Below are 23,889 nucleotides of genomic sequence, written 5' to 3'. Positions count from 1 at the left end.
CAAGGAGCTCTGCTGAAGGCTGATATGGCATGTACTGAGGATACCACTGAGAAGCGATGCAAATAGCTTTCTTCAGAGCCCTAGCTCCGACAGGCCGAGCAAAAACGCCAGCCATGGTACGCGGGGCCTGGTTGTCAGTAGTGTGACCTGAGCTGGTGCTCAGGTCCTTCCCCCTCACGGGGCGCCCGCCATGTCCGCCGGGGCGTTACCTCAGTTCAGCACCAAGGCCTTGAAGCCAGCCGGCTCTGAGCACCTGTACCTACATGAAGCCAGGGATCAGCCTCAGCACTGTGTGGAGGCACACTGACGTCCTCGTCTGTCGGTTGGTCAAGGAGGAGGCTGCTCAGACCGAAACAAGGCAGACAGCAGAGGTTTCTTTTGCTTCAGCCAGTGGCCTCAGGCAGTCGCTATCAAGCAAACCTTCCATGCAGTAACCCAGTCACAGTGTTTGAAGAGGAAAAATGTATCTGGCTAAAAAGGATAGATATAAACCAAACTATCTGGTGGTTAAAACCCAAAATTTTCTGTGTGCATTCTGAACAAATAAGGTTCTCTCCTTTTAGCTAAGTTGTCAAACATATTCCAAGAGGCCTCAAGCCAGATTACTCACCAATATGATTATTTTTTTCCATTAACTATTTTCAAACAATGTGCATTCCTAACAAAAGCACTTCCTAATATAGCATTCCCCGAGCATTTTTTAAATGCATTAAATCCCCTCTTTTCATATTTCAATGTTCCTATATACAAACAATTTAGTACATGTGAAGTCACTCTATTTCAACATGTTCATTCCTGAAGAACTTTTTTTTTTTTTTAAACTAACTGCCAAAAGTGAGTTAGGATATACTGACTTCTAAATTCTTCCCCAGGCTCAATAAATGAGTCATGGGAAGTGAAAATCCCTCCTCTTACCAACCCTAGGGCAGGGATTTGAGGAATGAAACATCAACTAATCTCTTCCATCTTAACTAACACTTGCCCAATGCAACATTTAGTGGGAGGAAAAAGAAAAATTGCCAGAAACTCTCCCCAAGTCTCTGTTGATCATGTGTATCTTGAACCGAGGTCATGGACCAGCACAGAAAGTCCATCCAATACTCTCCTCTGAAAAGATTTTCATAAATCTTTGTTGCAGTAAAAGGTGTTACCATCCTAGTCTCTGTCTCAGAAAAAACAGTGGCAATACCAGAATGCTGTTAAATTTGCCCTTGCAAAGCCTAAGAACGCAGAAGAACCCACAAGAAAGCAACATTATGAAAAATAAAGTAAATTGCAATGATTGGAAATAACACGGTGAAACGAACTGTTTTGAACTGAAGAGAGAAATGAACCATCGTAAAACCAGACTGGGGAAAGGAAGTAAACTTCTTGTTTCCCCAAACTACTAAATTATGGTATTTCTAGTCCTGTCAATAGTTAACACTAACAACAGAAAGACCTCTGTTGAAGAACTTGGTCCCTCAAGCCCAGCAGTGTAAGCGCTAAACCTGTCCTGGGCAGCTCAAGTACAGAACCCCTCGGTCACTTTGTCAATTGTAGACAACGTGCTGGAGAGATGGGACGCTCCTTACAGCTTCTGAGGGTTGCGGTTCGCAGCATGGTCCACCCTCAGGTGAAAAAGACCTCAGTGTTAGCAGTTACTTTAATTAATACTTAACTCAAGCCACTATAAAGCAAAATACAAGCAGAAATTAATTCACCTTAACTGAAACAGACAATACAATTACAAAGGTTTTACAAAACACATAGATACTGAAAGAAGAATTGAAAGAAAATCTAAGCTGAATCTCTTTATACTAAGGTTACATCAGAAAGGTCTCTCTTTGCCTCACTCACTGATATGCTGTTTCCTTCCCAGTAAAACTGTTGTTAGGGCTTTGCTGCATATGTGCCTTCTCATCTTCAGCAGGTAATGAATCCTTCGCAGTCATATCCATTCGGTAAGCAATACGTCCGGCAGAACAACACACAAACCCAACATGCAGCATGTATGCAACATATTACCAACTCTCAACTGAGATGGAACGTGACTGTGAGTAACATGCCAGAGTTACTCATCTCCATTCTCCTCATTTTATGCATGCTATGAAATCAGCAAAAGGCAGAAGAATCCTCAACAGAAGATGATCTTCCTGCTTACACTGCACAGGTCACATTCCTTGTTAGCTTAATAAAACCCCTGAGCTTCCAGTATTGCTAAGCCAAGAAAAAACAACTCATTTTGTCAAAACATAATTGAACATAAGTAATTCAAAACTTCAGAAACTGACTGCCAGGAGAATATTGATAAAGAATAAAACTGCATCCTTTCACCTATTTTTACAGAAGGAAAAGAACCAACCCCCTGAGTAAAGCTTCCACAGTTCTTTCAACAGAGGTAGAGTTCCATTAAAAATTTCTCCACTTACAAGCCTTGTTTAAACAATACTTCTCAATCCACACCCTTGCTCTGGTTTCACCATCTCATAGCTGTACTGATGCCATAATAAACCAGACCTGCAAAACAATCTGATTTAACCAGAATGCAGATTCCACTGTCTTTTTCAATGGTTCAATTCACAACTGCATAAAGCATAACTGAGAGGTGAAGAACAAGCATCTGGCGGAAGGCATAAACCTTTAAGAGCAGCCGTGCCAACGCACAGCAAATCAATCCAAAATCCATAGGGACCTACCAAGCAATTCTTACTCTGTGAGCTATTGAAGGAAAAAAAAATGCAGCAGAAGCTACACAAAGCAAAGGTATTAGTGGTAATTGCTTTTCAGAAAAACAGGAAGAAGCCCAAAGAGTAACTCTGGTTTAGAGAGCAGCACTAAGATCGTAACCCTAATGAAATTAGCACAGGATTTGCCATCTATGTCCCGTTCAGGCATTTGCAGCCCTCTCCAAACACATGCCCCAGAAAAGCATGCTGAAAAACAAGGAAAAAACAGCCATGCCAACAGAAACAACTTTAATTCAATCATTGTTTTTAAATGCCATATCTCTGCACAAGGAGATCACACCAAAGACGTAACAAATCCTTCCTGGAAAGAAAAACAAAACATAACAAAACCAAGGATATACACAACCATGAGGTGTAACTTTAAACACCCAGGCAAACATGGCATACTCTTTGTTAGGAGTAGTGAGTCAGACCTCTCTGCTACTGTCTCTATGTTGGGGTGTGGCTCAATAATCACTAAAAAAGTGAACCAAAAATTTTGTTTCAAGACTCCCCACAATCACATATTCTGTCACATGCAGTAAGCCATGAGCTTTAGCTTTGCTAAATCATTATAAAATACCAATGTCTGCAGTCCAAAGGTGCTGTAGCAGGCCTTACTAGTCAAACATAGGCCCGGGCTCCACAAATTAACAGGAGAATTTGCATTACGGAGGAGCTTGTTCTGTTCCTCCACATTATTTTCAAATGTCTCGGTTCAGCATGTGGGATCACCCCTTTCCCTCAAGTATTTACCCATGCCCTCGGCAAACAAAGATACTGCTTCTAGGTTTAAAGCCTTAACTGTAGGTGAACTAGAGTGCTGGATTTTTAAGCTTCTGCTTTAAGTAAAGCGCTCCAGTTCCAGCTTGTAACTGCTGAAGAAGGAGACCAACTGATGCAGTTAAACAAGTGATCTGGATGAGAGGCAGAAAGAAAACACATCTCACAGCACGCCACAAGCTGTGCATGGGAATGATCAAAGACAGGCAACGTGCAGCAGAAACGGTACAACAGCTTACTCCTTCCCTCTGCTTTACATGTTCTGACAGGACGTTTTGTGATACTTGGTGACTGGATTTAGAAACCCTTCAGAAAACGTGCGTGTCTTCACATAGAGAATAATACAAACACTAAATACAGCCGAGTTAAGCCCACAGACAGTATCTTTTATCATCTTGTAAAAATGGTCTGAGAGCTATTCATTTGAAAGTGCCACCCTTCCACTGCGTCAACAGGGAAAGGTTTGGCTACCAAAAATTGTTTCCCCTGAAATGCTGAAACGTTTCCATTCTCATCAAAAAAGCAAGGTAATAAATAAAAGTATTTTTAAGGACTTATAACATGTTTTAAAGAGAATTCAGGAAGCCTGTATATTAAAAGTAGGACTTGGTTTGCAAATAGAGTCTGGTAACAAAACATCTTCTTTCAACTGCAACAGTTTTAGTATTATGAAACTGTTTATATCAGCATAGTTTATTTTTAAACAGAAATAACCACAAAATAACATTACACTAACTGCGTGACTATTATAATACCATAATAATAGATGGTATTATACTTAATAATGTAATAGTACATTTAAAGCAGCACAACGTGTTCGTAGACAACCCCTGGATACTTGCAGTGGAACACATTATGCACACTCTGCAAGGCATTCAAAGGAAGGTATGCATCACAGTATGCTAGAGGCCTTCTTGATCAATTATCTTGAAAATTCACGAAGGGACTGGGCCCAAGGGCAAAGACAAATGCCAATTCCATCACTCAGCTACTTGGCTACAGTATGTCACATGGCCAAAACCAGAAAGAATCCCTGAGCAAACCATTTGCATTCAACAGGACGGTAGCACTAGGGTGTTTGGTGAACAAGTACACACAGATTTATATCCATGACGCTAACAGATCATCTGAGATGTTGAGAAAGGTGCCCAACATAGAGCAAGTCAGTGGCAGAACCTGAAATGAAAGAGCGAATAATTCTGATGACCCAAACAGTACCACAGCAGCTATCTCAACCAGCACTCTTCAACTCATCTAAAGCACCTGCCTGGAAGGCTGTCACCACACAGTTCCAGTTAGTGATGATCAGGAGTGCAGCCTTCCACAGTGCTTCCTCCTTACTGCTGCAGACCCCTGAAGGCAACACCAGCTCATGAAAGTAACACAGATTTGGGAATATGGTAAAAGGAGCCAAAAGTTCTGACAAGTCTCATTCTTAACCTTGAAAACTGGAGTAGATGCACCAGGCATGTGACAGAGTATGGGTACTCCCCTCCCGCTGCCAGATCCACACAAGCAGACACACAAAACACCTTGGGATGCCTGTCCAGAGCATCCAGGCCAGTAATTAAACAGCCCTTTCCCCAGGGCAAGTGGAAATGACCTTAGGTTGGTTAAAAGAGAGCAGTGGAATGGACTCTTTCAGTTTAATCGTGAAAGATTTACGAACAGTGACAGCATCGCCAGGGACAGCTGACAAGGTTACCTCTCAGCTGTTCATACTACACTGTGTGTAAAGAAGGAACTTCAGCTACTAAACAACTGCATTGATCAGACTTTTTACTTTATCTTGGTGAAAAGACTTTAGATTCACAAAATACTTTTTCAATTCATGATGGGGAAAAAAGCATGTTTTTATACATTTAATTTGCAGCACTAACGAAATAGCTGAAGTTGACATACGATAGCAATGATGACACCAGAGCTATGCCTGAAGGAAAGTGTGTGTAAAAATTTCCAGATGCTACAAATAATTTTCCATTAATTCAGCTGATTCTTTGATGAATGAACATAATGCTAAATAAGCACGGGAAAAGCTGGCGGGGTTGTTGTGCAGACAATAAAGACCATAAAGACCAGTTTATTGAACTTGTTATCATTTACTCCAGTTGCAAACACACTGATGAATAGCTGCTTTCCCGCTCCAATTAAGAGAAGCAAGAAAGACACTTCCTAAAAACTAGCAAAGGCAGATCAAAAGAACAGCAGTGTTGCAACAAAAGATGCCTTGCTCTTCTGCAGGAGATCACAAGAGCGATCAATTTGTTCTTCTCTCCTAATAAAAGCGCAGTACTGGATTATAAAAGCGCACACTAATTAAGCTATCAATAAGAACAGATGTGAACAAACAGCGGCCCTAAGTAGAAACCACTGCCACATTTACTTGGGATATCCATTTCAGACCTCTCCTGGCTTTTAGAACATTACCACATGATGGCCTACGCTATATAAGACACATAAAAGCATACGTTGCCTAATTATTTAAAGGAAGTCCTTAAATGATGTTTTGCATCACAAATAACATGTTTTCAGCAGCAAGTGGCAAAAAGTCTTCTAAAGCTCCAGCAAAATTGGCTTCCAAGACCTTTCTGGCGGTGCTATCAAGATAATGAGAAAGAATATCCCATCATGCCTGCCAAATGATTCCCACAGGAAACTAGGGGTATGTGTGTGGGTGGGCATGTGCATGAGAGCGAGTGAGATGAGCAAGAGGATATAAGAATAAATTCTGGTTACCAAGTACTTGCCTTAAAACCGATTTACCTGAGACTGCAGTTCTTCTAACTTACGCTTCCTAGCATGAAGAGCTTTACTTGGAAAAGCCCAAAAATAGTTGGAAGTTCCAATTCTGTCAGTGTCCACCATGCCATCATCAACTAAGCTTTGCAGAATCTCTTTCACTGACATTGAAGCTAATAAAAACAAAAATACCACATTAGAACTGCATGGCACCTCCACAGAACCACGGAGAATTATTAATATAGTTAGATACCATCTACAGTCATCTGTATGAATAATTTACTGTAATGTCAGCTAGCTGGAAGGTTCCAAGAGGACACCATGCTTGATGCTTCACTTCAAAGAATGAATCCCTTTGAAATCAGCGGTTTCAACATGAAGGCTGCTATTCAGTACAGTCTGCTACCAGATGTTTGTAAACCGCTCACAGCTATCACAGAATATACATACTTATTACAGTACAATAGCGTAACAAACGCATGAGGGGGCATTTGAAAAGTTGTCTTGCAATCTTAATTATAACACGGATTAACTTATAATTTCTTGATTAGGACCGTGATTACATCTCACTTTGCAATGCTTACCACAGCATTAAACAGCAGCAGAGGCACTAAACCCACCTGCATAAAAGCTCATGAGCGACAGATTTTACATTTGATTTTATTCAGTTCCAATACAGAAAGTCGTTGTAACATTATATATGTGCAGGAATTGTTGATTTTGTAGCAAACATGGGACACAAACCACCGCTTTAAGAATTATTCCATTTCAGCAAAGGGAAGTAGCTTTCATCATCCACAAGTGCTGCAAATACAAACACCTTCAAGCTAATTCCTAGTTTCCAGTGTCTGACTTGCAGTTTCAGGTCTAGCGGGGACCCCGATAAGAAACACCCCATCTTTTGGAAGCTAAATGCTGAATGCCAGCATAGGCAGTAGAGGGGCGTCTCCATGGACTAAGGGTTTTTCTTTTCAGAGGAACGGGGACTTGAGTTTAGTGACTAAATGCCTCCACATTCAGAGGCAAGATGAATTTGGACTCCTCAAAGGTATTAATGGTGTTAGAGACTCTGTATTTTTAAATATGAGATTCCAATGCTTATCCTTACTGTTTTGGATCCTCTTCCTGCAAACTGCAACTAAATATACAATAGTTCTTTTGACAGACCAATCAAGACAGCATTACATTTCTATGAACGTCTCTGCTAGCTGCTGACATAATGTGAATATGGCAAAGCAATGTTTTTCAGTGTGTCTGCACTTCTCCCAACAACCATCTTTAGCCATTACTCTCACAGTGCCACACAGATAACACTAATCAAGGGCAGCAGCACCCACACAAACACCATTCTCCTTCCCCCTTTTACCAGTGAACACAAAAGAAAGCAGAATGAGGACTATATAAAACAACTCAACAGCATAAAAAAAAAGTCATCTGGGATCTAACTGAAAACCAACAATCTCATCAGGAATGCTTTCACTGAAAAGACAAACCCCTTCCCTTTACAGCTCTCTAGCCATTTTGGGGGGAGGGTGGTGGTGAGAGTGAAATTCACCAGAACATTGACCGTGTACAACTGGACTGGCGTTTTAAGGTATTTGTGACATTACAGACAGAGATGTAAATTGTCTGCTCTCTGCCTGAGTACACATAACGATTTCATAGAATGAAAGCCACTGGATGCTGGGTGTCTCAGAACCTGTGAAAAATCCCATTCAATTTAGTGGTTAACTTGCAGGTAGCTGTGGCATGTCACTAATGTCTAATTTTGGCACTATCATCCAATTTGAGTGATACAAACATTAGCAAACCATGATAGGAAAATTCTGTTGATGTTACTTCAGCAGCCCTGCCATTGACCACTGTCTGCCTTTCCAGATATTTTTCCCATTACTGTTAAAATCACAAGCCTATAACCAGAACCAGGAAAATATACACTATTTGACCTGTCCCAAAAATAATTTATGGCTCAAGAGAAAAAACTTTTGTAAATACTTACTAATCCCTTTTTCTTTTGGAGCAATCTTCTCTATATCCTTCAACTGGAACACATCTTTCTGTGCAAAACATAAAAGATACTTCAGCTCCAAATGACAGCACCATCTAAGCCTGTATGGTTTTTACACTAAATCAATGCCAATAAAAGCAAGTAGGAAATAAACTGAATGTTTATGTTTTGCTAGGGAAATATGATGTATATCCCTCAATAGAATCACAGCATTTTGAGAAATTTAAAAAAAAAAAAAGAGTACTGCTGTCTCTAGAGTAACAAAGAAAAGAACGAGACTTTTTTTCTTTGTCACCAAAAAGTCACCAAAGTTTGCCTAAATTAGAGTGAAAATCCCTTTGAGGGCACAGAGTCAGGGTTAGACTGTCTGCACCAGATGCACTGCACTGCTCAAGTACTGAAAGGTCACAGTAACAGTTTTAATAGCATCATGCTGTACATATCCCACCAGTATACCCGTACGTCTGATTTTTGGATCTCCAGGTTTCTTCTCCCCACCGACCTTTCAGGCCTGCTCTGATCTCTTGTAACACTGAGATTTCTCCCACCTCTCAAACTCAGTGAGATCCTTCTTAATCACTCACTGTTGCTCTTATGGTAACATACTCAACATGAGAAGATTTGGCCCCAAGAAAGGGGAGCACATCGAGCATTTAACAACACCTGCGCATCTTTATGCCTTGGCTCCATCAGGAGACCAGCCAGCTGATCCAAAGTTACACAGATCCAGCCCTGTCCCAGCAATTTATACAAGAACGACATAGGGCATCAACGAAAAGCACAGAAACATACACACAGTTCATCTACAATTAACCTCCTTTTAAGGCCTGTCTTCCCACTGGGTGTAAATACAGGACGATTGTAAGCAAGTGACTTACTGTTTCAAAAAAGATCTCCATCATGCGAGCTCTCTTCTCCTCAAAACTCAGCCCTTTTTTCTTTGACTAGACCAGGAAAAAAAAAAAAACATGTTCTGCTATCTGCATAAATAACATTTGCTCAGAATTCCTACCTATGTACCTCTAAGTTATATTTGCCATCGTTTTAAATACCTTACCGCTAACCCTGAGCTTTCACAAAGAATCACTACACCAAGCTGACCCACCTGCAATATATTAAACTGTTGGAGCTGTACTGTAAGTTAGGAGGCCACCTCTCATGCGATCTAATCAAGCTCAAGCCTCAAGGTTTCCTGGCGTAGCCAAACAGTTTGTTATTTTGTTTGAATGTGATTAAATGTGTATTTATGCCAATTCTCAGTAACTTTCCCAAATGTTTAATAGCTCTTAAAAAGATAAGAATGATTGTCTCTTGCTTTTTGTGTTTATAATATAAATATAATATTTAACCTTGCGTCACGTAGACACTAATGTGAAAGGTGATAAAAGTGCATTTTCACATACTAGGTCTTCAAATTTCCCACTCAGCTTTCTAATTTCAAGGTCACGGTTTTAAAGCTGTCTTTCTTTCTTTCTTTTCTCTGTAGCTGTGTGACCAAGCTGTAAAGAACACGGACTGAAGTAGAAGCAAAGGGCAGAAACATTAGGATATAATAATGTTAGGATATAGTCTCCCACAGACGGGCAGGATTTTCTTTCACTAACTGCATTTTCTATATTTTTAAAAAGCATTATTAATGCTTCCCCAAGCCTCCCCTCCACCCGGCCGCCCACGACCGCCCTCCGGCAGGCAGCGGCCGTTACCCGCCGCAACGGCCCCTGCCCGCCCCGCGCCCCTCAGCGTCCCCCACCCCGCTAACGGCACCGCGGGGGCGAGGAGGAGGAGGAGGAGGAGGAGGAGGAGGAGGAGGAGGAGGAGGAGGGCGGCCCCGCCACTTACCATGGCCGCCTCCGGGCTGTGTTTGATTTGGGCGCCAGCGCCAGGGCAAGGGCCGCCGGGAAGCCGCCTGCGCAGCGCGCAGCGCCGCCTGCCGACCGGACCCGGCCGCCCGCGGGCAGCCGCCGCCGCCGGCTCCTGTCAGCGGCGCCGCCCGGGGCTGGATGAAATCGCGGGGGGGGGGAGGAAAAAAAAAAAAAGTAAAATTACATCCTGGTTTCTGCACCTTGTGGAGTCAGCCGAGAAACAGAGCCTCGCGTTTGAGTAAAGCAGTTGCCTTACAACAAATCCACCTCTATTTTAATACCACGAAGCAGTTTATTACTTACCTCAATTATTTAAAATACCACATTTGTTCGTTAACTTATTATTTTTTTTAATCTGAAATCATATGCCCTGGTAGGCAGGTGAAACAGATTTCGTCCCTGGCTAGCTGTCAGTTACACCGGGTGCACGTTACAAAGCCTACTGAGATGTAGGGGCCATGATGAAGTTCCTCACATGGTGTTGCCCAGGCTTTACCAACAAATTACATTCACCCTTCCCGTACTTCTCAATGCACATCCATTTTATATTTTGTGTGGAAAGAGCAATCTTCTTGACAGATATAATTGCCGTATCTTTGATATACTTTGTATTGCTGAAATGTATTCACTTCCACAATAAAGAGCCTAAAAAATACTTAAAAGCACACCACCACTGGCTCCCACCTTGTTTTTGAGTCTCTGTCTACAGCCATGGGTTTGAAAACCTGCAGGATATGTGCTGTGTGCCTCTGGGTAGCGACACCCCCAAGATGAGGCGTTGTGGCCTTTGCGCTATGCAGCCCCACATACACACTGTATCTTCTTTCTTCTCCCAGGCCCAACAGCAAACATAAAATACAGCCACACTAACAATGGCCTACAACTACCTGTATCGCACACATAGCCTGGTGAGGGAGGATGTGGGGAAACGAAACCCCTCTCGACATACGGATGCAAAGGTCTTGGGTGCATCTGGTGTTGCTGAAGCAGTTGTTCGTCGCAATGACTGTTCTAACAACGTTAATTACTTACAGTTCATTGTAATTATTAGTTGTGCTGTAATTACCTTCCTTCGGCTGTAGCAGTCTTGAGAAATTGCTCAGCATGGTAACAGCAAGGGGTTCCTATCTACCGTACTAATTGTAGAGTTTAAGTTCAGGCAAATAAAAACATGCCAGCTGAAATGTTCAGGTAGTCCCATAAATATCTTTCAGCGCTTTTATGAAGTGCCCCCTTTCCTGAAACCTGAAGCTCTCTTCCACACAGACCTAGCAATGGTTTCGTTTTTCATTGTGTGCGCCAGTGTACTGCTAAAAATGAAATGCAAGTTAGAAAGGACATTATTAATATGAAGTGTAATATTTATACAAAATACAAAGCTCCTTGTTTTCTTATTCTTCCTTGTGCATCACATTTTCAGCTTGTTAACCTGCTGTAAAATCTGACGACACTCCTCCTCACCTGTTTTGAGGGCTCTTGCTCTGTCTGGGTGCTTCCCCGTTCCTCTGGCCAGCCCTCAAAGGGTTCCCCTCCTGGGGCTCCCAGCAGCAGCTGCTTCCCTCCTGTCTCTGTGCCCTTCTCTCCCCCAGGACACTGGCCCCTTCCTGCTCCTTCACAGCCGGAAACGAAACCCAGCTCCGCTCCTCTCAAAAGGTTGCTGCGGCACTTGCAATCAAACCTGTTGCAGCGTGGATTTTCTCTAAGCAACACGTGCGAGGAGCAGAGTGGGTGTCGGAGCTAAAAATGCCGCAGGGAGATGAGGAGGAGAACAAGGGGAGGGTGTTCCAGAGGGGCACGCAGTCTGAATTGGTTTGGGGCACAGGCCTCGGTGTCTTCTAATTAAAGCTAACTTGTTTGAAAGAAGACCAGCTGGAAGAGGTCCCAAACAGAAAGTACACAGGAATATCTCCTGCTCTGTCCAGTGACGATTGTTTTTCATTACCGAATAGAGTGTGAAAGAACCACTCTTAAAATACAGAAAGGTCTGGCATTTTTATGGGCTTCGGAATGTTTAAATGTGAATGTTTAAATATAAAATGACAATGGATGGAAATGCTGTGGAAGGCTGGCACATAACTGTGCTTTTCTATTAGAAATTTGTTCTCATTTCTGTGTGATTTTCTCAAGTTCTAACAGTCTGGGCTGAAATTTTCTATGCTCAGTGTCTGAGGGAGATGTCTAAGCACCAGCTGCAACAGCTTTGCAGTTCCTGAGATCTGAGGCAGAGAAAAAGACCATTGCTTTGTCAGTGTTAAAATATGCTTACATGAGAGACAGATCTTGTACTCCTTCATTTTGCTCTTAAAATTCTGTAATTGAATTACATTCATAAATTCTGTTTGAAAAGGCATTACAGTGGGATTGGAAGGCAGGAAGGTTAAGTAGGAGAACAAAAATTTTCTGTTCTACTTTGGTTTTGTTCCTTTTGGATATGTGCACTATAGGGACGTCTTCACATGAGCTAATTTTTTCAACAGAAGGAAGGAATTCAAGTTGACTAGCAGATGAATTCATTTCCAGAAAATTAATAGCAAACCTTCTGAGTCCTGTGGGCTACCTTCCACAACATCCGTATGACTGACACCAGAAGATGCTGCGGTGGAGCTGGAGGCTGGAAGACAAGGGGAGCCCTGGGAGCTGCTTGCCCATCGGTGATTATACCAACTCCTCTGAGGGCCCAGCAGGCTGCAGTGGGATGTGGCAGGGCATCAGGAGGTAACGCGACCCAGGAGTAACCCACACAGGGCAGTGTCTACAGCATCTGCTGCCTCATTTCATGCTCAAGCAAGTGTTTGGGCTCCCAGCCTGCGAACAGGCATTCTCCCTGCAAACATCTGACCCGGTGGGAGATGCTAGCTGGCCCTGCACCAGTGATCACTGCTGCCACAGCTTTGCTAGCAGACCTCTGAAGTAACCACTTACCAACTCGCTGAAATGAGTAGCTTAACTACTAGTTTTTTGGTAATGGGGCATTTCACATTCATCTGACAGACGGGAGGGTCAGGAAGCTTCAACTGGAGGTAGCGATGAGCAGCAGACAGTGGGTCTCTCTTCCACTAGCACAGCTGGTGCCTGGGGAGAGCATCTGTCCATAGAAATTACATCGACTGTTCCAGTTCAGGGAGTTATTTTTGTCTGGTACAAATTAGGGAGCATTCACATGAACTGTCAGCAAAACTATGGGGATAGTTAACTGGGGAGCAGTGCAGCTGCATGTGAAAGAGAATTTTAGCCTAAGGACCAATGAAACAGTTTTGATCGTGTAATTATTTATAAGTGGTTAGCAGTCCTAAAGAGAGAGATTTTGGATATCTCAACATGGGCACCCAGAATATATGTAGCCTTTTAAACTATTTTGGCCTTGCTTTCCCTGACATTGTTTCTCATTTGTGCAAACAGGATTCCATATTCCTGTTCACAGGACTTCTAAAAGATCATGTGCTCATCTCTGCACAGAACTCAAGTAAGCACCACAGCAAGGCCAGAGAGGCAGTTGGCCATTTACTGCAGAAATTTCCTGGTAAAGAGCAGCATTCTCCAACGAAAATGTTAATTTTGATCACTGAACTTTTGATTACTGAACTGGAACATGGAGGACAAGGAAGCCCAGTTCTCCACCTGCTTCCCAAGAGGATCTAAGTTCCTCTTTCACTCTTTCTTTTTTTTAGATAAAAGCTAAAGCCCTTTGAAGTAATTACAGTTTTCTTGGCTTGTGACCTATGGTATCAGAGTTTCCTTTTCAAAAAAAAATTACCCATCTTGCTACATTATGGAGATATTTTTAGGGACAATGAGCACTAAACACATGAAAAATAAAATCTCAACGAGAATAACAGAGGAAACAAGCTTTATTTTTATTATTTGAAATTTTTGTGCGTGGTAAAGATACACATTTGACTCTGATTTTCCTACATTTCCAAGACAGAGTAATTTTTTATTTTTATTGTCGGCTAAAGCATCAATAATACCGTGGCACACAGGAAGCTAAAACTACACACACACACACACACAAACACTTTGATGCGCATCTTTCATCCTCGACCTTAAGGAGACAAAGTTTGTGTTTAGCCTCATGGGGATTTAAAAACAAAACAAAACAAAACAACAACAAAAAACAAACACCACCAACAAAAAAAAAATCATCATGAGTTTCAACAGAGTGCAAGACTTACATAAGACTTACATGTACACAAAACATATGAAATGGACTTACAAAGGTGGAATGTACAAAAAGCTTTACAAAAAAAAATCAAGAGAAAAGACAGACTCTTGGAACCGGAAAGCTGCAGCGTATCAACTGGTAGAGATTTCTAACGGGGGTACTGCTGTACACTATGCAGCTTAGGGAACATTCCCATGTCATAAAGCCAAAGCAAAATTGTCCGGGTTAAGGCCGTGTTGCTCACAAACATCAACTGAAGTGCTGTACATTCATCGGAAATAACGCAACCAGTTAGGAACCTTCCTACTGCGGAGCACGGACACCTTTCGCGCACTCTCCACAAACAGACCCAAACAATCACTGCTCACAGTTCTTCAAGAAAAGTCTCAGTGTACACCATGGTTTCATAACTAGCTGTCACCCACAGCTGGAAGTCATTTCTTTATAACAAACACAACATATTGGGCACTTATAGTTCTCATTATGGCAACACTAGATCCTTAATTATAAAAAATAGTGACATAAAATTGAAAACCCTCTAGCTTTTACAGAACAGAAGAGCATTTACTAATAAATAACTCTCCGTCTACATTAGACAAATGCTTTGCCTTAAGCCATTTTCCTTTTCCTATTCAGCTACGTTGCTGCTGTTTTAAGCTAGGTAAAAATCCCCTACTATTTGTAGTGGATCTATCTGAACAGATCCTCTTATTCTGTTCACAAAATAATGAAAATACAGTTGGCTAGTTTGTCCTAAAATACTCCAAATTACACAAGATCTGATGACCTTTTGCGATTACTTTTGAGTTGAAGATTAGTTAAACGAAGCACATACTTTCACCATTCATGCTGCGCTGCTAGTCAATTAGCATTCCAGGGAAGTCAAGGGAACATTTGGTTATACCTGAAATCTGGCAGCAGAATGCCTATAAAGCCTTTAATAAATGCTAACAACTCAGTAAATCAAGTAGTGCAATTTTGATGTTCGCTTAATTGAATGAGAAAACAATCTGCCAGGTTTTTTAGAACAGAATTTCTGCTTTGGTTATTCTTTGTAAGGTTAGTAAGCCAAGCATTTCAGCTAAGTTGACTTGAAAAGCACACTGCAAAAGCAACGTGTTCCTCAGTTTTCCTGTGCCAGGGAGATAAGGTCAGCCTTTGGAAGGACATAGCCTATGCCACTGAATTTGAAACTGTAATTTGTAGCATTTGCTATCTATCAGAAGGCAATCCAAATCAGTGCCATTTTTCAAGTGCCCTAAGTGCTGTTCTAGTGATGTCCAAAATATCAATAAGATGGAAAACCCAAACCACTATTCAATCTTAAGAAAAAACCCACATCACCCCTAATACTCTTAGCTCGGTAGCAAGGGGGTTGTGTGCAGAATTCCATGTTTCATCAGGATGCAAAGGGTTGACATAGGCTATGTAAAATCCTGGTGAGCAGGACAGTGTCAAATGAACTGAAAATCTCCAAGTAAAGCAGATGCATGGAACAGTAGAGTCCTAAGTATATGTTTTGATATATGGGTTAGGGTCTGATTTCTGTGGTTCGTTCTCAGAGTTCCTGGCAATGGAGGATTTGGCAATGTTTCTTTAGAGAAACCCACGCAAGTTTAGTAAAATGTTATTATGAAAATTCAAATTTCGAACTAGATTCAGTCAGTAGTATCCATAACTAACAGCAACAGTACATTTTTCGTGTTTTTCGTTTTCCTCTCAAAGAACCAGAACTCTTTTTTTTTTTTTGTTAAGCAGTATAGTTAAAACTTTATGTACCTTTGTTCATTGATAATTAGCCATCTAAGGGTATTCCAATGTTAGAAATTGTCAAAAGGCTGCTTTTAAGGACACTTAGAAGAAAATTATTTGATCATCATAAAATTTGATATATAACTTTGTTAAATTTTGATAGGACAGTTTATTGTATAATAGCTGAGGTAAATATAATCTTAGGAATTTTAGGACAAACTCAGTTCAAGCAGAGGCTATTTTTTTCTTTTGGTAATAACAGACTTGATTTTAACATTTCAAAAATGTTACCACCAGTTTCTTAGCTGCATTATATAGTCCAAAGCTTATGCCTTATCACAAATATTTATTCGAATGAAATAAGGAAACTTATCGTTGCACGAGAGTTTGTAAATTGATTCTATGCGCAAAAAAAAATAAACAAGGAAAAGAGAAGAAACAGTAATTAAAAGAAATAGACAACACTACATTTAAGAATTCGTGGGTCTGCATTTTTACAAGTCAAACGTATCTTTATGAAAAACCATTCTTTTTTTTCTCAAATTGATTGAAACAACTTTAACCTTTTAGAAATAAGACAAATACCTGTAACAAGTCATTTAACAAAGGTTTCTTTCAATTTTGCAAATATGCTTAAAACATTCCCCTGTTCCTGACCCAATGCCCTTTTGTTTCAAGGCCCTAAAAATTAGAAGAGAAAAATGCTACTTGCCAAACTATTTTAGGCATTGGCAGCACGCTCACCAGCTCCTCGAATGAGGTTTAAGAGTGAGCACCACTGTTTCTATATTAGGCTATGGTAGCAATTCATCTTGTGACCATTGGATTTAGAATTAAGAGTAAAGCCAATGCTCCTTTAAAAAGGACAAGTACACACTTAAAAATAATAATAAAAAAAAACACTTTAAAAACAGAACCAAGTCATGTGATTGTAAGCATTTCCAATTAAGATAATACTTCAACAAAGAACACAGTAGAAAGATCTGGCAGGAAGGAGGAGGGACATTTTTCAGAGTACTGCCATTGTCAAATGGCATACATATGTTCCAGTTTGCTGAAATAACATACATTTACTTTTTAAATTGTTTTCTGTCAGTCAGCCATACATACATACACACAAACAAATCAGAACAAATCTCACAGTCCTTATTTTATCCTCTAACAAAATTCCCTTTGATGAAGGACTTCAGGAATTGGTTCAAATTCATTCTTATTTGTAATGCGTTTTTTCCTCATGTAAAAAGAAATAGCTTTGGTAACCCTTGGCTTTCCTATACAACCTCTGTTTACCACAGTTCCTTTGGTTGTATAATGTAGGTCCTCCATAGGGGTACCTTCTCTGGCTTTCTGTCCTGTGTGATGCTGCATTTCTTTTATTTGTTAATACAATGAGTTGCCTTAAGGAAACATGGCAATGAACACATACGAAAGAGTGGCACACATGAGGTTAATTGAGTTGACATTGTAATAACCCTGATCCTAATGAACTAGTTTGGTGTCAAAAGGTCTGTCGTTATACAGAAATTCAGCTCTCACTAATGTATCACTACAATTAAGCTTTTCCAGAGCTTTTGAAATGTCAGCTCTCTGCAAAGTCCTTCCAGCACATTGAGCAAGAGGAAGAGTGAAGAACAAGCACATGAAACAATCCTTCATTAATTCCACAGGAGCTGGGAATTTGCATTGATTCTCATAGTGCTAAATGTTGAGCTGTGTTAGGTCTGACAGTTAGAACTAGACTGATTTTGTGTGACTTAACTTTATACTAAAAGGACCTACTTGTTATAGATAGTAAGACTGAAGAATGTTAAAAGTGTAATACCTACCATGATAATGAGATCTAGAAGATTCCCAGGATCACCTTTGGGTGAAATAATGCATAACAATGACACTTTTTCAAATTTGGAAGCTCTGAACAGGAGCTACCTTTCGCAGTCTTCAAATAGCTTTGGGGATTTTTCCCCAAACTTTTCTCATTTTTGCCTAACTACTTAATTCCAGTTCCGTAAATTGCAGTTTGTGTTTAATATCACATTGTCTCTATGAATTCAGTTAAAGAGGATTCTGTGTATTAACCCTTACACCAAAAAGTTGAGTGAGGAACGTAAGAGGTGCAAGTTCTATGTAAACAAGGTTAAGTTTGGAAATTAACATGAGAAGTCCATAAGAGACTCCTTCATAATTAAAAATGAACTCAAAGTAGGAGACATCCTGCCTTGGATCTCTGGGACCAGTCTTCGCTTACGGGTGGACGATTATCCATCTCCAGAGCTCATTGTTACTGTAAGTATCGATAGACCTTGAAGCAGTGATTTCCAGAGTCTGCAACTACAACGTGGCCATCTGAAGTAAGGGACAGACCTTGGGGGCCATAAAGTGGGTCAGCAGAGGTGTTAATGTAGGATAAAAACGATCCGCTTCCATCAAAGACCTTTGGGGTGATAAAGCACATAAGAAAAGTTATGAATAAAAAAGAAAACTAGCAGACAAAAATCTGCTTTCAGTTACACCACTATTCTTAGTTTTCAAACTGTTGGCATACATACATACACTAGAATAAATATGGGCAGAATCTGATCTGTTATTCTCATAATATGCAAGTTTATAAACAAATATATTTCCTTATTAAAAAGAACTAATTAAGGCTACCAGGATCTTTGGCAAGAATTAAACATGCAACAAAGTAATAATAAAAAAAGCATCTCGGCGGTTCCTTGCTCTAAAAATAACCAGCTAGAATAAATCAAACTCAATCAGGAACTCAACCAACACCTTGTTTTCCTAACAAATCTTACTGTTGTGGCTAGCATGAATCTTAGGTTCCCACACAGAGAAAACCAGGAATTTGTTTACACTGTTGACAGTGCTTCCTGAGAACAACTCATGAGCAGCTCCCTTATTTTCATATTCAGTGAAACTAATGTCTACATTTAGTTATTTCTTAGATATTCTTAGATATTCTTTGGCAAATAGGAAAGAATTTTGTGATTAGTACTTGAATGATAAAAAGAGTGCAACATAAAAGAATATTTTTCCAACATTTTAAAAAGATGATAAAAATCTGCTTTATTTGCCTCAGGATCTATACAGACCATTTGCTTTTTTTGTATTTTCCACCATGTCTCCAATCTTCTGTTACGATGATTATTATAAATTACTATAATCTCAGTAAAGCTTGTAAGTCTTAACTCATCAAATATCTTTTTGGGAACTACTTGGAGACAAGAGCCTTGGTCTAAGTAACCATCAGACTTGCCAGCAGTCACGCTGGGAAGTCCATGGTCTGACACTACCATTTCTAAAAATGGTACACTACCACTTCAGACCAGCAATGAGGCATAGAAAAGGCTGTGTTAGAAACCACGTCGCTTCCAGGGCTGCTGTCCTGCTTCTTGGGAATTCTGAAGACTTTAGTGACCAGAGTTATTGATCCATTAGTTTTCCTAACTGAGCACCTTTGAAATACACAAATCTCTACCTGTATTCGGCTGTTTCCCCAATCTGCTACAATAATATTTCCATTAGAGTCTACAGCTACTCCAGTTGGTGCATTAAACTGTCCATTTCCTTCTCCGTTTGATCCAAACTTCAGTATGAATTCGCCCTCTTGGTTAAATACCTGTATGTGTTTAAAAAAAAAAAAAAAAGAAAAAGAAAAAAGAATGGCATCACATCAAATATTACTAATCTACTACTACCAGTTCACTTATTAACAAAATTGGGAATTGAAGAATTCCAAGCAATATTCCCTGCCTCCAGTACTCACTCTCCCTCTCTCTCTCCCTCCCCACCCTTTCTCAGCATGGACATTTATAGTTCTCCTATTTTTCTCTTATTTTAGAAATATTTAGCAGAGTGATCTATTTGCATTGCAAGGAAACGCAAGAAAGATTGTAGCAAGGGTTGCTTACATCTGCATTTTCAAAGACCTGGTAAGTTTGCATTTCATTTTGTTCACATGCTTCAAACCATGAAAATTTGAGTTGAGACTATGAGGTGAAATCAGACAATGATTAAAGAACAAAGAACTCACTGACAATACCAGCACCAGCCTACATCCTGAAAACAAGCTAAGCAAAATAAGAAGCATTCCCATAGTTAAAAAAGCCAAAATATTTAGAAAGTGAGATTCAGGATGTTTCATTTACGTAATATCATAACCATCTCCATTTATTTTCATCCATCTTGGACCCAGGCCCAGCTGTGCCACAAGGTCCAGCAGTGTCCTTAGGGACCAGCTGTGGCCCAAACAAGAAAATGCAAGGAGCTGACAAGTGCCGAACACACACCGAGGTGCTAAGAAGGTGGGAGATGAGAGGAAATCATCCTCTTCTCCAACACCCACAATGGACAGAAAGAAAGCCTTTGGGGGTGGAAATTAATGAAGCACCAGGGTGATGCCTCAGATGATGAAAAACAGTAGAAAAAAAGTCAACTAATAAGAAAAAAGCAGGCAAACATAATTTGCTCCCTGCCTGGGTTAAAATGGCGTGGTCAGTGACAGAACGAGAGAGAAGCCTATATTGAGGAGGATTTTCCATAGAAGATGCCTGAAATGAGGAAAAAGCTTGAAGGTTAGTGGCAAAGGGAAGATAACGCTTTGCAGAGTGAGGATGTATAATTCAAGACACTGGTGGCAGGAAGGGGATTTGGGAGCCATAAGAATGAAAATTATTTTTTTTACAAATGTATTTACTATTTAAAACAAAGTTTACTCTCTGCTCTTTTCCTCACCATCTAACAAAAGATTATGCATGATTCAGTTTATAAATAACTCTCCAAAGTGTCAACAATTATCTGCATTGATTTAGAGAACACTACAAAAATAAGAATCTTTTCCAGTTAGTACCAAATTGCAACAAATAACATTTTTATCCCCTTGAGTCACACCAGACACAGACAGGACGCTCTGTTCTCATTAGCGACGCAATTCATTTTAATTCACTAAGATGCCTCATTTCTTACATCTCTTCACTTGCTTTTGTTCATTTTAGTTGGCCCTCGTTGTTAACTCTCTCCAGGCATTCTTGTTACCACAGTAAGCCCTGCTGGTGGAGAGGTAATTTATGGAGCCACAGGCCTCCCGCTGCTAAATCACGTAAACACTCTGCGACAGGGCGCCTGCCACAGTCTTGGCTTCATTGTCGTAATCCAAACCATGAGTCGCTATTTCTTCTCTGATTCCAAGAGCATACAAAAGCAAGATCACTGTTCAAATGCTAGGTGATTCAGCACCACTATGGACATCAAGGTGTATGTGCTCAGTAGCAGGCAGACAGAAATTCCATACTCCACGTAAACATACACGATTTATCATTTTAGTTACACTGATGAACTGGACTGAGGCTGCATCTGTGCAGAGTGCAGAAAGTGACTGAAACAGTTTGTCATGTCCTGAAAACAAACACAGGGGACTAATTTCTGAAATGGCCTATAACTCCTTAACATAAATTTTCCATCACATGACATCTCAACATTCATCCTTGTTCTGGTTTATTTTTGGGACAAACAAATACACCACCCTATCTTACCATGACAGTTTAACAGGCCATGAGTCGGGGCTTCCCATGGCTGTAAAGACTAGTGGACAGTTCTGCCCTGTGCAGGATGTACTGGATGAAAATTGATGTATTACGAACTTGTTAAGACTATCACATTATAAATGCATGCATAATAATAAAGTTTATAAATATGGAATTAAAGGCTGTCAGGTATCTTCACTTTGATATACATATATTCTACTAGAAAAGTGGGAAGATTTTACTGAGCTATTCAAAAGTAGTTATCAGTTACCTAAAATACCAAAGAACAATAAATAACTGGCTTGGCAGATAGCTAATCAAAAATAACCACAATGATATAATTTATCTCAGGTGTAACTTATGTTTAAGCAATTGAATTAGAGAACATGACAGTGAAAACAAAGACAACTGATTATATCTCCATTAAGGAATGTACTGCATGCAAAGGTCTTCAAATGTGCAGTCCTCTCATCAGGCTTCATAGCGAGCATGATCTCTTTGTTTTTAACAATATTTTCCCCAGGAAAGTATCATGATATAATAAAAGGCTTTCCAAACTGCTATTAATTCACAGTACCTTGACAGAATGGTTATGAAAATCTGTAACGATAATTTCATTGTTGCTGTTTACAGCTGCAAAATGAGGACCTGCAATACAGAAGAAGAAAAAATAATATCACTAAAATAATTTTTCAAATAAATACATCAAAATATCACTATGATTTCTGAATAACAAACTGTCAAATAGGACAATCCATTTCAAATTACTCATATTTGAAAGAGTAAATCAAATTACTCAATTTGAAAGAACAAATGAAACATGAAATTCCATTTCATGTTTAAAAAAGCTCAGCATGCCTTTTTGTAAACAAATCATTTATTCTTCAACCATTTGTCAGCTAGTGCTATCATATCAGTAAGCACTGTTTGTTCCTTCCTCTTCCTCTATATATGGATGTCTACATAGATATTAATACGCTTATTAAGACGGTGCAGTGCTTAGGGATAAAGTTGTATATATAAAATGAAAATACTACTCAAAAAGTACGGTTTTAAATGAAATCTATCCTTTGTTCGCTCACTTCTTACAAGCTCTCAAGGAAGAAAGTTTTAGGATAAATACAAAAGTTAACTAGAATAATATTGCCAGGGAAAAACTACATTTTTGTTTTCTTGTTTATTGATCTATGTGCGCAAACTTACATAAGAAATGATAACTTGAAAACAGAAAAGCACCTGAATCAAGTGACACTTGGCTGTGTTACAGACAAAGCTTTCATAAATTATAGTTTTACTTTTGCCTTGAGACATTGAAAGAGATCTCAAGTAAGATGAGAGCAGTTATATCATTTAAGCTATTTCTCTCTTGTGCTATGAGCTTGTCAAAACATCAGACCAGCCTATAACTACTTATTCTAAGTGACCAAACACCTGCAAAATGACCTGCATATATAATTTGGTGTCTTCGTTTCAAATTTTGAAAGAAACGCTATTCATTCAAAATATATATCAGTTTTGCTGTTTTTCTTTAAACCTAATTGCATGTTCTAATTGAGAGACACCATGTGCAAGTAGTCAGTTGAATATATAAGTGGCAATTTCCCCAGACTGGCATTTGCCATTTGCATAACTGTGTCTTCCTGATCTCAATCTAACACTGTTCCATTATGCCCATTTTCTAATGGGAAGATACTACTTAGGGCATGGGTTAAGGTGTATCTGATCACGGGAAATACAAAGCATGATGTCTGAGTTGATTATCATGAACGGCTTAGTGTGGGCATTGCAAAGCATTTATAAAACGCTAGTTAAGATCAGTTGTTCTCGGGTCAGTGATCTGAAATGCTTCCGGGCACAGAAAGGTAGATAAAACAGCCCAGTTACAGCTACGTTTGCGGAACAGATGTTGCAGTCTTCTCAGCCAGTTAAACAAATGGTGAAGTGAACAGGAGCTGTGTGTTTAGTAGAACCTTTCCCCTGCTCAGGAAAAAAATGAGTAGGATATAGCTTCTTCAACATGCTCAAACATCATGCAAATGTGAGCAGAAGAGGCAAGAAAAGGGGATTTACATATTACCATCAAGTGTACCTGCAAACTGCTTGTCACCATTTCCTCGGCTGCCGAACCTGGTGACTATTTTCCCATTTGGCTGGAAGATGAACACGCAGCAAGCTTTATTGTCCACCACAATGATGTGCCCATTACGATCCACAGAAACGCCTTTAGGGCCCATGAGCTTTCCAGACCCAATTTTGGCCTAAAAGGGAAAACACAAAACAGGAAAATACATTAACATGATAGAAGTAAGTTAGTACTGTTCAAAGATGTCCTGTATTATAGACACACAGTAGC

At 40.0% G+C, this 23,889-nt stretch overlaps 2 protein-coding genes across 22 annotated transcripts in view; both read right to left on the bottom strand.

Moving 5' to 3' along the window:
- Positions 1-10,234, bottom strand: part of MND1 (meiotic nuclear divisions 1) — a 39,880-nt gene extending 29,646 nt beyond the window's left edge. Inside the window, exons 1-4 of one of the 5 annotated variants that reach the window (XR_007166111.2) lie at positions 10,078-10,234; positions 9,117-9,182; positions 8,230-8,287; positions 6,255-6,403 (exon numbers count right to left, since the gene is read on the bottom strand). Coding sequence is in view for 4 of the 5 variants with exons in the window: in XM_048071770.2 (XP_047927727.1) it covers positions 6,255-6,403; positions 8,230-8,287; positions 9,117-9,182; positions 10,078-10,080 (276 nt within the window). In the remaining variant the exon portion in view is untranslated. Of the gene's footprint in view, positions 1-6,254; positions 6,404-8,229; positions 8,288-9,116; positions 9,183-9,343; positions 9,544-9,587; positions 9,889-10,077 lie in introns of those variants that run through there. The other 4 variants (XM_048071770.2, XM_013175163.3, XM_013175164.3 and 1 more) reach the window with 4 other exon arrangements.
- A 3,696-nt stretch (positions 10,235-13,930) lies between these two features.
- The window catches only part of TRIM2 (tripartite motif containing 2), an 88,356-nt gene continuing 78,397 nt past the window's right edge, over positions 13,931-23,889 (bottom strand). For 16 of the 17 annotated variants that reach the window (XM_013175158.3, XM_066996082.1, XM_013175152.3 and 13 more), the window contains 4 exons: positions 23,614-23,794; positions 22,114-22,184; positions 19,493-19,633; positions 13,931-18,445 (listed from right to left, as the gene is read on the bottom strand). In XM_013175158.3, the coding sequence (XP_013030612.3) occupies positions 18,293-18,445; positions 19,493-19,633; positions 22,114-22,184; positions 23,614-23,794 (546 nt within the window). In that variant the 3' untranslated portion in view covers positions 13,931-18,292. The remainder of the gene's footprint in view (positions 18,446-19,492; positions 19,634-22,113; positions 22,185-23,613; positions 23,795-23,889) is intronic. The other variant, XM_066996084.1, reaches the window with a different exon arrangement.

The sequence above is a fragment of the Anser cygnoides genome, chromosome 4 (assembly GCF_040182565.1).
Source record: "Anser cygnoides isolate HZ-2024a breed goose chromosome 4, Taihu_goose_T2T_genome, whole genome shotgun sequence".
Lineage (NCBI taxonomy): Eukaryota > Metazoa > Chordata > Aves > Anseriformes > Anatidae > Anser > Anser cygnoides.
Note: the sequence above shows the minus strand (reverse complement) of the source record. Positions and strands in the feature narration are given on the sequence as shown.